General features: G+C 39.3%; 1 protein-coding gene across 1 annotated transcript in view; it reads left to right on the forward strand.

Moving 5' to 3' along the window:
• LOC122791459 (cytosolic carboxypeptidase 2-like) overlaps positions 1-17,238 on the forward strand; it is a 783,816-nt gene that overhangs the window by 170,249 nt on the left and 596,329 nt on the right. The window contains exon 4 of the mRNA XM_044059204.1: positions 10,123-10,281. Coding sequence (XP_043915139.1) covers positions 10,123-10,281 — 159 coding nt within the window. The remainder of the gene's footprint in view (positions 1-10,122; positions 10,282-17,238) is intronic.

The following is a 17,238-nucleotide window of genomic DNA, read 5'->3' on the forward strand; positions in this document are numbered from 1 at the left end:
GCACAACCCCCCCACTCACCCACTGAGTGCCTTATTGCTCTTATAAAATATGCATCTGTTATTTTTTGCAGTTTAAATTTTGCGTTAAATAGTTTATGTAGGGTAATTAAGTGCTTGTAGCATATTTTAATGCAAAATAGTTTCTGCAGCTGTTTTAACTGATTGATAGCTATGCATAGTTATAACATTTAACTGTGTGAAAATTTGGTCTGGAATTTTCAAGTCATCATTTAAGAGACTCTTCTGTCAAACTGTTGTATACTGTTAATTTCACCATCTAGTTTATAAATAGCTGGCAACATTACACAATTCTTTAACTGAGTCCTGGCAGGTAAATTAGTCCAGATAAGACAACTAACTTACCAGTAGCACAGTTTTTCACAAATATGTCTGCTGCTTTTCAGAAGTATTCATAAGATTAATCATTTTGGCGGTATCACTAAGAACTGAAAGACACTTGTATGTAAGCAGTAATGTCGATTCCCCCCCCCCCAATCAATTTTAAGTTGATTTAGCAGATGAAATGCATATTGTATCTTAAAATACTTACAAGGATAGTAATTCTGGTGGCAACTCCCAAGAATTATAAAAAACATGAAAACAATGATGCTCCCCCAACCCCATTAGGATGGTTTACCTGATATTATGCTTGTTAGTCTAGTTAGTTAGAACTTTATTCGTCTGTGTCATAAAGACTAATAAGACTAAAAAGAAAAAAATAGGAGATGCAGCACCCAGCAGGATAAAAGCCCTCTTGTCAAACTAAACAACTCCAAGGACAAAGTCTACCAAGTCCAAATTCAAGGTAAATTTGGCCTCCCAGGCCAAGTACAACCACAAGGCATTTTTTTACCTATGTCCAAAGTCAATACACAATTGTTTGGAGAGCGCATTGTAAATGGAGCCACCTATACTGAGCCAGAAGATGCAGCAAACCTACCAGCCAACAAATTCAGCTCCAACTTTACCCCTCCCTCCCCTCAAGCTTCCCATCAAGTACAATTCCCCCTGCTATCACTTGGGAACAGGTCCTTGATGCTCTCTCCAAGGCCAGAAACACTGCATCAGTGGGCCCAGGCAATATCTCAGGATGCCTTCTATATAGCTAAATAGCATGAAACATTGCTTTTTAACTGTAGTCTCCAAACAGGCTTTGTGCCTAATGAATGGAAAACAGCAACAGTCGTCCCTCTGCACAAAGGTGGGCCATCTACAGACCCTGGAAACTAAAGACCCATAAGTCTCACTGGTGTTATATACAAAGCCACAGAAAGAATTATCATGGAAATGATCAACAATGAATGCAGTAAACCTCCATAAACTGGAATCAGCCCAGTTTGGTTTCATCAAGGGCAGGTCATGCCTACTCAACCTGGTGGTCTTCTTTCAGAAGGTCACCAAAGCACCAGATGAGAGCAGAATGGTTCACATTGCCTACCTTTTTTTTAAAACACGAAACATCTTTATTAAAGTATCGTGTATGACAAAGGCAATCTTACATTTATATAAATGAAGATAAACCATACCAACACAATCTCAGTTGCAAACATTATACATTACAAAACATGCGTATGTAACTGTAGCTGCAAACATTATACATCACTTATAAAATATCCAGTCATTGTCAGTCAACCATTACATAGCTCATTCAAATCCTGCCTTCTTTTAAACCTCATTATTCCTCTGCATATATTGATCCCACACTTCCTATTTTTCCTATGTAATTTGCTCCTACTATTTTCTAAAGATCCCAATTCCAGTTGTTTTAGCTGTGTTACTATCCACTACTTCTAGTAAAGTTGGTTTGGACTTTGGTTGCCATTTTCTAGTAACTGTTTTTTTGGTAGCCATCATAATTAGTCTCAGCAAGCCCTTACTATGTCTAGGCAATTCCATTTCTGTATCATAACTCAAGAAAATAATTTCCTTACTTCCACCAAAATACCAAGGGGTACTTTTAAGTGTGAATGTTGTAGGCAGTGTGGATTTATTCTTGAACAAGACAAGGTGATGATAAGAAAGCAGGTTATGTATACCTACTTCCATTGCACATGCAATTCCATAGGAGTTATTTATATGGTGAAATGCCTGCAATGTAGTACTTCTACATTGGAAAAACAAAACGTAAATTTAGAGAATGAATATATGAACATTTTCAAGATATAAAAAATAAAAATCCAAAAAATTCCTTGTATAAACATATCCAAGGGTTTCCAAACCATAGCTTTGCTTTTTTGGTTTGGACGTTATACCTAAATATGTTAGGGGTGTCCCTGGGAGGACCTAATTGAATGTAGGGAAATGATTTGGAAAATAAAATTAAATGTTTGTGTCCCCCAGGTTTGAATGAGCATATCTCTACTGCTAGTGTTTTACATCTCAAATCTTATAAGATTTAATGTTTAGGTAAATTTAAACTGGAAAGTATAAATGTTTTTAAATTAAGAGACTATTTTTAGGGTATATATTGTTTTATAGGCGAGAGATTTAGGCTTTGCAATGTTTTTAAATAATATGGCATTTTATTATTGGATGTTTTAGTCACATAATTTACAGGTAAAAGGTATTTAAACAGTGTTTTAAATATGTGTTTTAAGGATTCTGAAGAAGTCTAAAGATACATGCAGATGAAAGCGCTTAATCCTGGCTTTATTTTTTGTGAATAATAATATTTGTTCTGAGTGGTGCTGACCTTTCGGTATCATATTTTTGCTTTCCCTTTAGTCTTTTTTATACGTCTAGACCTTCAGTTAAATGCAAATGTTCCTGTGACATTTGACAGAATATCCATCAGGCGTGCTTGACAAATACAAGAGGTTAAGTACAAACCCATATGTCTCCTGGTGGATAGCCAACTGTCTCTCAGATAGGAACCAGGAAGGTAAAAATTGAGGAGTCCACCTCTACAAAGAGGCAAGCATAAGTGAAGTCCCTCAGGGATTGATCCTTGGACCGTGCCTTTTTAGCATTTACTTCTCTGAAGTCAACGTCAATGTCAGTGGTCTCTGGTTGACTCATTTTGCAGGTGATTTCAAATTAGGAGCTGTCATTGGATTCCACACTGACACAAATGTTCTCCAGGAAGATCTGACACATACAAATTGGTGTTAGAGCCATGGACTAAAACTAAATGCCAAGAAGTACATAATAGTCTCCTTCAGGATGTCATCCACCCCTGGCAACTATCATATTGACAACATATCCCCTGGAGTTGGCCCAGTAGTCAGGAACTTGAGGACACACACAGACAGAAATCTAGCCTTTGACCATCAAGTGTCTATAGTAGTGAGGAAATCATTCTATGTTATGCAACTTATAAACAAAGGTATAGCTTCTTTGTACAAAGAAGTCATTGTTCCACTGTATTCGGTATTCATCAGATGTATCATAGAGTACAGTGCCCCTTTTGGTATATAACTAACCAGGTGTATCCAACAAATGGAATGTTCACAGACGTTCCTCACTAAAAGAATACGGGCCATAAGTAAAGTGTCATATGCACACCACCTCAAGGCCCTATCCCTATATTCTGTTTCCTACAGGCTGTTGAGGGAAGCTATGCTTTGCATACAGGGCATTGTCAGACCCCACTCTGATGGACCTCCTTCATATCCACAAAACAGCACCAGAATTACCCATTCTAAAGACTTAAACCATGCCTGTGATATAAATAGGACCTGCTGGAGAGATATGTATCCCAGAGACTACCCAATCTGTCCTCCCTCTAACCCAATGCAACTGGAACTTGGACAGTTGGACGGGGAACAGGAAATTCATCCCTGGCTTGCACCTATGTCTCTAATGGACACAGGCAACCTGTAAATGATTAATCTCCCAGGCCCTTACTTGTAAATGTCACCTTCCAAGCCCCTGCTTATACTAATCAAGGATATCATGAAATGAGATACTGCCAGCCCAGCTATCTGGAATTTTGTAAATAATTATATGTCATTTGTGAATATCAACATAATTCATATGCTTGTGTTATAACTGTATTAGAACTGTATGTTATGTGTCTTATCAAACTGCTGGTACAGAAGTGTGTGTTGGAAAGGGTTTGTAAAGTACTGAGCTTAAAAATGTAACCACAGTGTACCCTACTGGATTAGAACAGAAATGTACCTGCACTATTGTAACTGTTTAAATGTATATATTTTAACAATGGAAACTGGAATACAAGAGGTTAATTTCAGAAAAAAATAGCTGAAATGAAATTACTTTGACAGCAAGAGACAGGATGTCTATACTAGGGAGCTCTCTGTGTTGTCTTGAAAGAGAAATAATTAATAGGCTTCAGATGTGAAAGTGTTGTATTGTTTTATGACTTCCGGGATCTGCCTTAGATCTAAGAAAAACCCTGTGTATTTTCACAGGTAGATACTAAATGCTACCAGCTATATCTATGGTTGCTTTTCACCTGGGGTAGAGTCAGATGACAATAAATTACATCATTCTGCAAGCTATCCCAGCAGTAATATTTGAGATATTACTTTAAGAACTCTCTGAGAGTGAGTATTGTGTATTTTCTTTGACCTGACAACATCAACTGAAAGACCCACTCACCACACCTGCCTTGCTTGCTCTAGAAGTTAACTAGGATGTAGTAATTCTCTATATATAGTCAAGAATATAGCAGAGCTTAATTTAAATGTTTTTATTTATTTATTTGAGACGGTCCTGCAATGTTGCTTTAAATATTTCCTGTGATTTTGAACTCTGATCTTACTGCGATTATATACTGAATATGTTCTTGTTCTTTTATTTATTATTATTAAATATATTTAAACCTTTCATTGTGGGTGATGTTTGTGAGACATATTTAAGTTCTTAGAGTACTTGCATACTTATTTGGTGACACTATGGGCCACACCTGATAGCCTTGTTCTTGGTCAAATTACCATTTGTATTAACAGTAACATTACACAGTAAGATTGGACACCCTTTGCTAAAGGCGTTAAAGTAGCTGATAAGGAGCTGTTGGCAGTGAAAACTATCTTATAGTCTGAGCATAAGGGGCCATAACTTGTAAACCTGTGCTAGCCTTTCCCAGGTGTGTGTGTGTGTGTGTGTGTGTGTGTGTGTGTGTGTGTGTGTATGTATAAATCAAACCTCAAAGTGTGTGTGTGTGAGCTACTTTGGCAGGGACATGAAGCACTGGTTGGACAGAGAGGGTGCTGGTAGTCTTGGCTTAGCCACTGAGCTGAGATCTCAACTCTATAGCTGTGCCAGTGGGGTGTCTTATTGGGGATCTGGAGAAAGGGGGAGAAACCAGCCCCGGACTGACTGTGGTCTCTATGTGCTCTTAAAGGAAATTGCACTTGATGTAGAGAGCTGCATCTGGAAATACTTGTCATCCGAACAATGTACATCCCCCACTGGTACTAGTGGTGAAGATTGAGGCTCCTTGATTACCGTTGCCAGTGGTGGGGCATCATAAAGTGTACCAGAACTTGTCAGAGATTTGGGATGCATGGCTAGTCTTAAAAAGGCCCTTGTGGTCACAGCCTAGTAAACACTTTTATGAACCCATACCTTTTAACACTTAACTAATGAGATTTTTATTTACCTGCATTTTCACACCTCTAGTTGAAAGACTACACCCCATTTTGTTGTGACTTACTACTTTTAAGCCCTGTTTAATTTAGGTGTTTTTTCCATCCGTTTTCCATATGGTTCAGTGGGGCAGTTGACTGCATTTTAATTAAGTGGTGTGGTCATTAATTCTTATGTGTGTATGGGTGAAACAGATGTTTAGCTTGAGGTTTGTGTTTTTATTTTGCTGTTCATTTTTCAAGGTATCATAACTATGGAGGAAAAGGCTAGCACAGTGACATAGGATGGCACATTGGCACAGTGCATAGCATTGCTGCCTCACAGCAAGAGGTTCTCTGGTTTGATTCTTAGCTGGAATGCCTTCTGTGCAGAGTCTGCATGCCCTCCCTGTGTTCACATGGATTTCCTTCAGGTTCTATTGTTTCCTCCCACATCTCAGAGACATGCAGTAAGTAGATTAGACACTCCAAATTGCCATAAGTGTGAGTGTACATGCAAGTGTGTGGTATAGAAGAACAGCGGCAGCAGAGCTAGCCACCTGACTGTGTGAACCTTGGCTCTTAATGATTGTCATTGTTGGGGTGACACCCCAACCCCATGTACAAAAATGGGAAAAAGAGTTGTGGATGGTAGATAACTGTGGAGGAAAGGGACATTTGTCCCCCCTCCCCTCAAAATGCCATTTATTCCTATTTCTCTGTGGATGTGTGACCTTGGAGTTAGTGTAGAGACTGAAGTGCACCTTGGAACATTGGATGCATGGTGCATTTGACTCCTGAAGAAAACGTGCCTATTGTGATTTTTTTTTTTCAAGTTGTGTGGTGTTTGAGTAGGTGCAGTGTGTGATAAAATAGTATTACATTGCCTTTGGTTCATAGGTAGGTACTAGGCTATCAGCCCTAGGGCCCATACAAGCCTAGCCAAAAAATGTACCCTGGCTTTCGCCACCCAAGAAAATTATTTTCCTGTGCCCCTGACGAGCAGAGCCACAGAAGTGATCCCCGGGTGAATTTCCCATTTCCCATCCAATCATCAAGATTTTTCTTGAAGAGTGCTAATGAGGAGCTCTGTTTGACATAGATAGGTAGTCTGGTCCAGAGTATGGGAAGTCTCTGGGACAGGAATCTATCCCTCCAGCATGTTCTGTTTATTGTGGTGACAAGGTTTAGGTCCCTAGAGCGTGTAGCTCGGAGGGATTGGGATTTCTTTAAGTGGAGCATGTCCAACAGCTCTGGGTTTGACATAGCTTTGTATGTTAGGCAGAGATCGCCCCTGAGTAGGCAATATGCAATGGGGCAGAGATCGCCCCTGAGTAGGCAATATGCAATGGAGCAGAGCTGTAGTTTTTTGAGACAGTCTGCATAGGGCATCTGTTTGAGGCCAGTAATCCTCTTTGTGAGGTATTTCTGTGGTCTTTCCAGTTGTTGTAGATGTCTTGTGAGGTACATACCAAAAGGGGCGTTGTACTCTATAATGGGTCTAATGAGTGATGAGTAGAGGGGAACAATGGCCTCTTTTTTTCTGGATGAGAATTCTTTTGTGATGAGATGAGCCATGTAGAAGGATTTCCTGACCACTGTGGTGATGTGATTATCAAAGGAGAGACTACTGTCCACCTGTGTCCCAAGGTCTCTTCTCACATTTTCGGCATTAAGTAGACTACCAGCTATGTGGTAGTTCATGGGTACAGAGTTTTTACCAAAGGGGATGACAATACACTTTTTGGCATTGAGCTTCAGGCCATGGCTTTGACACCAGGTATCTGTCTCAGTGAGGCCCTTTTGTAGTTTGTCCACATCGTTAGGAGTTTCGATTATGGCTCCTAGTTTGCAGTCATCTGCAAACTTTGTTAGCCAAAGACCTTCTGTGTTGGCCTGCACTTCAGAGAAGTAGATACCAAACAGGAGAGGACCCAGGACTGAACCCTGTGGTACTCCACTTGTCACTGGTCTGATGCAGGATTTGGAATCCACTACTTTCACAGTGTGGGTTCTGTCCTTGAGCCAGTTGGCAACCCATCTTGTGACATAGGGATTTATACCTAGTTTAGTGAGCTTATCTATAATTCCAGAGTGGGGGATGGTGTTGAAAGCCTTGGTGAGATCCAGATAAGCTGTGTGAACCATTTTACCCTCATCTATGGCTTTGGTGACTGCTTCAAAGAAGTCAATCAGGTTTAGGAGACATGATCTGCCTATTACAAATCCAAACTGGGTAGGGTCCAGAGTTTGGAGATTACCAATGTCTTTGTTTATGAGTTTCACAATGATACATTCCATGGCCTTGCAGACCAGGCTCGTCAGGCTAATGGGGCGGTAGTTCACGGGGTCTGTAGTGGCTCCCCCTTTGTGGAGTGGGATAACCGTCACAGTGTGCCATTCAGTGGGTACAAAGCCTGAGGTGAGGCTATGATTGAACATGGTACTTAGGTAGGGTGCCAGTTCATTCTGTAGTTCATGTAGAATGCAGCCTGGGATATTGTCAGGTCCCATGGATGCTGTGTTCTTGGCTTTGGAGAGTGTGTTTTTTACCTGTGCAGCCGTGATTATAGGAATTTTGCATTCTTCCGGTATAGAGATGGGCCCTCTAGGGGGTGAGAGGGGGGTAAAGTTAGCACTGAACCTCTCTGCTAGGATGTTGGCAATATCAGTTGGTTCTGTATATTTAGTGCCATTGTGCTGTAACTCAGAGCAGATCTGAGTGTTCCCATTTAGATTCTTGACATAGCTATAGAATGCTTTGTAGTTGTCTTCAGAGTCAGTGGCAATTTTGGTTTTGTAACTAGCTTTGGAGGATTTTATGAGGAATCTCAGCTTCTTACTGAGGTTGACCAGGGAGTTCCTCCAGTCATGGGATTTTACTCTTTTTTGCAACAGTTTCTTTCTTCTGTTGCAGAATTTGTTTATGGCAGAGGACCACCAGATTGGCTTCCTTTTTTTTGGAGGATAACATCTTGGTTCTATTAGGGATAGCATGATCCATGCACTCGTGTAAGTGCTTATAAAGTGCATTTGTGTGGGATTCGGCAGTCATACCTCTATTGTCCGTCTGCATGAGTGTCATGAAGTTTTCCACTTCTGTCTTAAGAAGTGTGAAGTTGGCTTTGGAGAAGTTTTTTACGATGGTTTCCCTAATTGGGGCTGGGGGTGGGATGTGGATGTCTAGGCTGATTAGCTTGTGGTCTGATCTGACCAACGAGGAATTGACCTCTGGTGTGGAACACCGGTTTCCCATGTTGGTAATGACCAGGTCTAGGATATTGCTGCCCCTGGTGGGGGTGTGAATAAGTTGATCCAAGGCATTGGAATTTATGAATTCTAGAAAACGTTGAGCAAAAGAGTTGGTATATGAGTAGTTTTCCCAGTTAATGGTGGGGTAGTTGAAATTGCCCATTATTAGGGTGCTGGGTTGTACCCTAATACTTTCCAGTGTATCAAGAAATGAGGAGTGTGAACCCTGGGGCATGGTGGGGGGTCTGTAGCAAGCTACAATTTGGATTGCGGTCTTGCCCAGAGTTAGTTGCACTTGGATAATCTCAGATGGATTATGCTGTGCAGCTAGCCTGGAGGTGTGGATATCCTTAATGAATATGGACATGCCTCCGCCTTTAGTGCTTCTTTCTGGGTTAGGTGGCCGAAAGGTGTGGTATGAATTGAAGCCTAGTAATGCAGGGGTGCTCTCTGGAGCTTTGAACCAGGTCTCTGTCACTGCACAGATGTCAATGTTCTCCATTTTAAGGAGTGCCTCGAGTGAGTGCATTTTGAGGTTTAGACTTCTAGCATTGAGTAGCATTACCCTCAGATTTTGCTTGCTTGTACCTGTTATGGTGGTGAATTTGTCATTTGAACCTTGCCTAAAAAAGGCACTATAGGGGTGGCAAGAGCCTTAGCCAGTATCCAGAATCCTAAGGGTGACAGGTGCAGGCCATCTCTGGCAAAGCATCATGGACTGTCAATCATGTTGTCCCAGGCAGACAAATACTGGATCCCCTTAGAATGACACCAGAAGCTTAGCCAATTGTTGAAGTCAATCATTTTGTCCTTGTAGTGTGGTATCATTCTGGGTGATGGCAGGATGCTACTCAGGGTTAGGGTTATACCTGCCTGGGATACAAGATTGGAGAGCTCCTCCATGTCTCTTTTCATGTAGTCCAGGGAGGTACGTCTCAGGTCATTCACACCAACATGGACAATGACAGTGTCATATTTGTACTTATTGTGGAGTGACCTGAGTGCATGCGTTATGTGGCGGATCCTGGCACCTGACAGGCAGCTGACAGTAACTTTCTCCTTGTTTAGTCTAGTGAGTGGAACATCAGTGTGCCTGACTATAGAGTCACTTATGACTAGAGTTCAATAAACTTGTTGGGATTTAAACCTACAGGGTGAATTCGTATGAGTATGCCTACCATTGTTATGATTTCCATTAAGCTGATTTAGTTAAATCCATGTTCAGATACATTTATCTGCTCTATTACTGACTTCATTGGCTGGAGTGCAATAATGATATAAAAATGGGTGCATTGAGTTGTGGTACCTTGAATGCTAACCTCAGCTTGTTTCTGTTTAGGTCAAAAAAGAGCTCAGTTTAACAGGTTTCTACCTCTATGGAACTGTGAGACGAACCATGGATACTTTTTGCAAGGTGTTGATGGACTAGAAAACAGACTGTCTGACGGCGGACTGGAGAACAGAGATTCTGATGGAGAAGAGGACAGAAAACCAACTTGTATGTTGCTATTTTATGTTGGGACACTTTTTTCTTCAAAATTAAGTGATATTTAAGCATGTTGCAGAATTCATTATATCTATGCATGCAAATAATTTGTTCCTTACATGTCTGAAGGAGTATATGTTTTTCTTACTTTAAGAAAAAGAAAAAAATAGTTTACACAGCAGACAAATGAGGGCTAAGGGAATCAAACCCTATACCACAGGAACTAGAGCTCACAGTCTTAACCCTCTGTTCCAACTGCCAGGCACATAAAGATAGGCCTCAAGGGATTTGAACTGATGCCTTTCCTAATGATATTCTCTGTACCAGTGCAATAGCAAGTTGAGCCACAGAATGCAATAGCAAGTTGAGCCACAGAAGCAACCTTCTCCAAACTTGTCACCGCCCATCCAAGTTCCCCAGCCACTCTTACTTCCCCCATTCATTTCTCCATTCTACATTAAACACATAAAATCCAAAGAACTCTCTTTTCTACTAAACAACTTTCCCACAGACACCCTCTCCCACCCATTTCTGACTATTTCAATCCATGATTTATTTATCACCGTAGACACCACCTTACACTACTCCTCTCCAATGGTGTCATGCTCCATATCTGGAAATCTGCTCTAAATAAACCACTACCAAAACAACCTAATCCTAAAGAAACGTTTCCACTTTTGACTAATTTCAATATTAACCAACCTAGACAAAATCTAGAAAATATTTACACACAAATATCTGAATACATCCAACAATACCACCTTTTCTACCCAAAATAACATGAGTTTTGGCCAGGTCACAGTACCATGGCTAGCCTTTGGACCCTGCCCAATGGTATACTGTGAACCTTAGCCAAAGGCAACCTTACTATGGCACTCTTTATAGACCAAAGGTGTATGACCTGATCAACAGCTCACTCCTACTCAACGAATGGACTGAAGTAAGTATTAGTACAGACACCATATAATTAAGAGACCTGTGATTATTACATTTTCAGTGATAACACCAATACTATAGGCTGTGTAACTGTGACAATAAAGGCAACCCTGGAACATACAACAGTTGTTGGAGTGTATAGACCACCAAAGTCAAGTGCAGATGATCTACAGGAATTCATACATTTCTTGCATGAAACACAGGAGGGAATAATAATATTAGCTAGGGACTTAAATTTACTAAAAACAGAAGAAAATAATATTGATTCAACAACGTTAGTAAGGAAATTTTCACAACGTATATTCAGGAACAACTATTGCTTCAGATTTGTAAAACAAAAAAAAAACCTACCAGGGGATGAAGCATACTAGACATTGTCTGTGTTCCTAAAGAAATTACTGTTACTTCAAGTCAAGGTTTACCACCATTGATATGCAGTGATCATGGGGTTATAAATGTTAATTTGTTGCTAGATAATTCTACCAAACTGAAATTTAAACTAATGCACAGGAGGTTAATTACTGATCAAATGGAAGCAAAACAGTCACTATGTAAAGCTAACTGGAGTGAGGTGTTCAGTGGAAAAACTGCAGATGGAATGTGGAAAGTTTTGAAACAGAAATTGTTTGAGTGCAAAAAAAATCAAAAAAATGTTTAAAATCAGGAGCTAGATATACAACATCAGGGGGATATATTTCCATAAAAACAAGATATCTGATTAAGGTGAGAGACAAAAAAACAAGAAATTAAGACAGGTCGAAGTGCAACTTTAAAAACTGAAATAAACAATCTGGACAAACAGATTAAGTATAGTATGAGACCAGATTAAGAAAAATTTGAAGAAAATTTATATAAAGATATTGAGCATAATAGTAAACTTTTTTATAGATGAGATGCTGAAAGAAATTGATAAACTGTGTGCAGATGCTAAAATTTATTCTCAGCCACAACAGATTATAGATATATTTACAAAATTGTACACAAAACAGTTTGGTTCCACAAAAGGTGTTATAAATTGTCCTAGTGATGTCCAGGAAACCCCAGATACTGGAATCAAATTACATTATATTGAAAAAGAACTGCACAAACTGATCCAAACAGACAGGGAGGAGACGGAATTAGTAACAATGACATGAGGACACTTCAGCAAGAATTTACAGTACCATTATATCTATTATTCACTAGGCATATAAATATAGGGAGATTCCACAAGATTGGAGACATGCGCTTATTAAACCCATCATCAAGGGAAAGGGGAGTAGGATAAACTCAGAGTCATATAGATCCTTAAGTCTACTTTCATGTTGAGGAAAAATAATGGGGACGGTACTATTGGATAAGTTATTGTCAGAACTGGATAGGTTGGGACTTGAAACCATATATAGGTTCATAGGTGTGTCCTGGAGCCTTAACAAGCATAGCCCATTGGATTACCCTGACATTGTGCCACCCAACATTAGTTCCCAGTACCTCTATTGAGTAGAGCCACTGGAGTGATCCCCAGGGAGTATTTTCTATTTTACATCCACTCATCAAGATTTCTCTTGAAGAGGCACAGTGAGGTGCTCTGTTTGACATGTATAGGAAGTCTATTCCACAGCATGGGCAGTTTCTGGGTTATGAACCTGTCCCTCCAGCATGTTCTGTTGATTGTGGTAATGAGGTTGAGGTCTCTGGAGCGTGTGGTGCGGAGAGGTTGGGATTTTTTTTAGATGTAGCAGTTCTAAAAGAGCTAGGTCAAACATGGTTTTGTAAGTCAAGCAGAGATCACCTCTAAGTAGGTGATATGAGACAGAGAATAGTTGGAGTTTTCTCAAGTCTGTCCATATAGGACAATTGTTTAAGACCTAGGATCATCTTTGTGAGGTACTTTTGCAGCCTCTCCAGTTGTTGCAGGTGTCTAGTGAGGTACATGCCAAATGGGGCATTGTACTCCGTGATTGGCCTAATGAGGGAAGAGTAGAAGGGGGCAATGACCTCTTTCTTACCACAATCAACAGAACATGCTGGAGGGACTGGTTCATAACCCAGAGACTGCCCATGCTTTGGAATAGACTTCCCATACATGTCAAGCAGAGCACATCACTGGCTCTCTTCAAGAGAAATCTTGATGAGTGGATGGGAAATAGAAAATTCACCCCGGGGATCACTCCAGTGGCTCTACTCGACAGAGATACTAGGAACTAAGGTCAGGTGGCACAATGCCAGGGTAATCCTATGGGCTGGGATTATAAAGTCTCCAGGGCCATTAGCCTAATACACACCTATGAACCTATGAGTTACAGATAAGGCATGTCTGCAAAGTAACTTGACTAAATTGACCATTTGGGCACAGGAGAATAATATGTAGATAAAAATACATCAAAACCAAGCATATGAGATTTGGGAGACATAAATTGAAAGGTGAATATTTAATATAGCTCCCAGTGATTGAAACTGTAGACTCATTTAAGGACCTGAGTATATGGGTAGATTGAGTTATGAGTTTTTCTAATCATATCAACCAATTGGTTAATAATAGTTATAGAACTGTTGGTTGTATAAAAAGATTTATAAAGTCTAGGAAATTAAAAATGATGAAGTCATTGTTTGTTAGTTACATTAGACCCAAACTTGAGTATGGAATAACAATATGGAAACGTTATAAGAAAACAAGCATGAGTAAACTGGAAAGAGTACAGTGGAACTATAGCAAGGGCATCTCTTGATGTGAAAATTTAAATTATTATGAAAAACTAAAACATCTGAACTTGTACAATGTTTCTTACAGAGATCTAAGAGAATGTTTGGGGTTATCAAAAAGTACTGGAGAATCATCAGACAACCAATATAGAAGATTCTATAGAAATTAGAAGTGTACTAATAGGTTCTCTGACAGAGTAGCTGATGCATGGAACAGACTACCAAATTATATTAAAACGAGTAATAGTTTAGATATTTTTAAGAACAGCCTGGACACTTATTATGGGAACACGTGTTTTCCTATATTGGCAAGCTAAAAGGGCATTAATGCCCATGCTTTAAATATTTGTATGTGTGTAGGTACCATACTCCGGTTTAAAGATTTCCTGTCAAACAGACACTTTAAAATTAATCTTGGGTTATCCCTCACTGAGAAGGCTTCAGTGGCTCCATTCTAGCCTCCTTAAGTTCTTGTATTTATGAATAAACTCCCTTATGATCTTAATCGCTTATAATTTTTTTTCTATGCAGATAGACATAGTCATCCATAAATCCGGTCTCAAATACACAGACATCCAATACCAGCTTCAGTCTGACCTGTAGTCACTCTGAGTGGTTAGTAAGGCACAAATTAAATCTCAACCCCTCCAGAAGTAAAACGATACTGTTCTGTACAAGTCAAAAGCTCTCCCAATAATCTTCACATTGTAGATCTGAACAACTAACAACTCACTTCAAGTACGTTGGGATTTAGCTAGATCACACCTATTTCCATCAGCACATTGATAAAAAAAAACAGAAGCAGCTACCTCCTCTTCCTGACTAAAAAAATCTCTTCTCAACTCACTTTACCAGCAAAAGCAGACATAAGCAAGGGAGGCCTCCTATTCCAGGTTGAATATAGTCTCCCAATCATTGCTTTATCTTCAAAAAAAAAAAAAAAAACACAACATTCCACAAACCATGTTCAACAAAATCTGACACTTCTATTGTTTGAAATGAGACTTTTTAAGAAATTTAAAAAGAGGGAAATCTCCAGGAAATGATGGTCTTCCTATGGAATTTTACAGAGTTTCAGGATGTGTTAGTGGCCCATTTGGCTGTAGTTTATAATAAGAGGACAGAAGCGGGTGAGCTACCGGATTCTTTTAGAACTATAGTAGTGCTACTTACCAAAGGTAAGCTGAATAGGCAGCTTCCATATGAGTACAGGCATATATCACTGTTTACTGTGGGTGACAACATACTTAACTGTGGTCCTTGCTGGAAATTTTCAATTTTATGTACATGTGAGACACTGTGCTACATACACTAGCATACTACTATTACAGTCAAAGAAACCAAGAATTTTCTGGTGATGTCAAAACCAGATTAGAATGCAAAGAAAGTATTTGGCAGATTAGGTTGGGGGGTGATATAAAACCAGGGTTAAATTAAGTAATTAATTTGAAGTGGTTTTTTTACAATTAATGTAGTCCCTATAAAATTTATATTTATTTTTATACAAGGGACAAAAATTTTTTTAAAGTTTATTAATGTATAAATACATACATATGTATACACATATTCATGTATATCAATACATACACAGATATGGTTTATGTTTTATGTATTAACTTTTTATTATTGTCATTTTAAAAGTTAATTGAATTGTGACGTGACTATGTAACAAGTGATAAAAAGAAGTTGGAAGGGGTAGATGATCATTCTGATGAAGTTCACGATCATTAAAGTGGATGAAAGCTTATGACAAAGTGTTTTGTGCTTTTCTGACGCCAAGTGATTTGGTAGCGTTGTTTTCTGTTTGAAGAATGGGTTGATTCTAAACCTAACCTAGGTATGGTCTTCCTGAGGGAGCAATTAAAACAAGCTGTGAAATGTTGATTACATAATGTCTGTCTAGGGGGTATGTAGAAGCAATGGAGGAGAAGGTAGGTGGTCCCTTTGTCCTGAATGATGAGGGCGAGAAGGAAAAGTCTCCTTCAGCAAACTTTGTATATTATTAATTCAACACACATATGTTAAGGAGATGAAATATTTGAAAGCAATATGGGAAGAAGCTGAAAAAAAAACAAGTTATATAGAATAGAATGGGTGAATTGTATTAAAATCTCTGCCAAATTGAAAACCTTACCGGGGATCTGGGATCATCATATGTGTTGTAAAACAGGTGGTAGAGGACCCTCTTGCACTTCTATAATAAACAGGATTTGGAGGGAATTAACTTCTACATGTGTGGTGAAAAGGAAGCAGGATGCATACAAATTTTGGGGTTGTAGGGAAATTTGCCATTGCTGGAATGTGGTTATTCAGACGTGGGAATGAACTTTTGGTAAGAGAGTACATAGAAACTGGAAATTGTGTTTACTGGACCTATGGACCTAGGTGGAGAGGACAAACACTTGAAAGGTTTCTGAAACAGCAATAATAGTAATACTGTGGGGGGACAGAAGGCAAATAGTTAAAGCATGGAACAGGGGGTGCACTGGAATCACAGTGACACTGGAAAAAACATCAGGGCCTATTATAGAGCCTTGTGTGCACAGAATTTGATGGAAAGTCAATGCAGAGTTAGCAAAGGGTGGATTAAAGTTAGGGGGTATTACAAGATCGAGAGTAAATTGGCTGGTGCCAACTAGGGTAGGCAGCTTTGTAAATGGGTGCATGTTGACAACAGGGGAGGTCCTTACAATATTTGTACGATGATAAATTTAAAACATTTTCTGGTTAATTATTTTATTTTATATATTTGTTTAAAAGGGCATGATTGCAACTGTTTTGTCATTACTTTGTAAAATTATTCTTTTGGTGGAAGTTCCTCATTTTTTGATGCCTTTATATGATAAGTATCAAATAAAAAGTATAAGAAAAAAAATCTGCCATTTCATCACAAGCATCTCTCACTGGGAGCACCTCTGCCTCACTCTGTCCAAAGCAAAATGGCTTCCCATAAAACAGAGATGTGAACTTCTTACACAGATCACAAGTGTATAAATTCCTGCATCTTGAAATGTACTTTCCAAAAACAGCTAAACCTACTGAAAAAAAGCATCCACCTTTAATGTGAGAGGTTACTCTGTCAATTACAACTCTTATCTGTAGATTAACTGCATAGAACCAAACAGTATGCCTTTACTGTAGCTCCTACACTTTAGCATCGACTCCCAGCCCCTACACTTTGGTATTCATTCCCCAGCCACATAAAGGAACTCTTCTCCTACCCCATCTTCAGACTTCAATTAAATAACTACCTTCTCAAAGAAGCCAAATGATCCTGACTCAAAAGGGGTCACATCACCTAAGCTATTATACACTTTTGTCTGTCTGTCGTCTTTCTCTCCTAGCATCTCC

Source organism: Protopterus annectens, chromosome 17.part0, assembly GCF_019279795.1.
Source record: "Protopterus annectens isolate FY-2018-M chromosome 17.part0, PAN1.0, whole genome shotgun sequence".
Classification (NCBI taxonomy): domain Eukaryota; kingdom Metazoa; phylum Chordata; order Ceratodontiformes; family Protopteridae; genus Protopterus; species Protopterus annectens.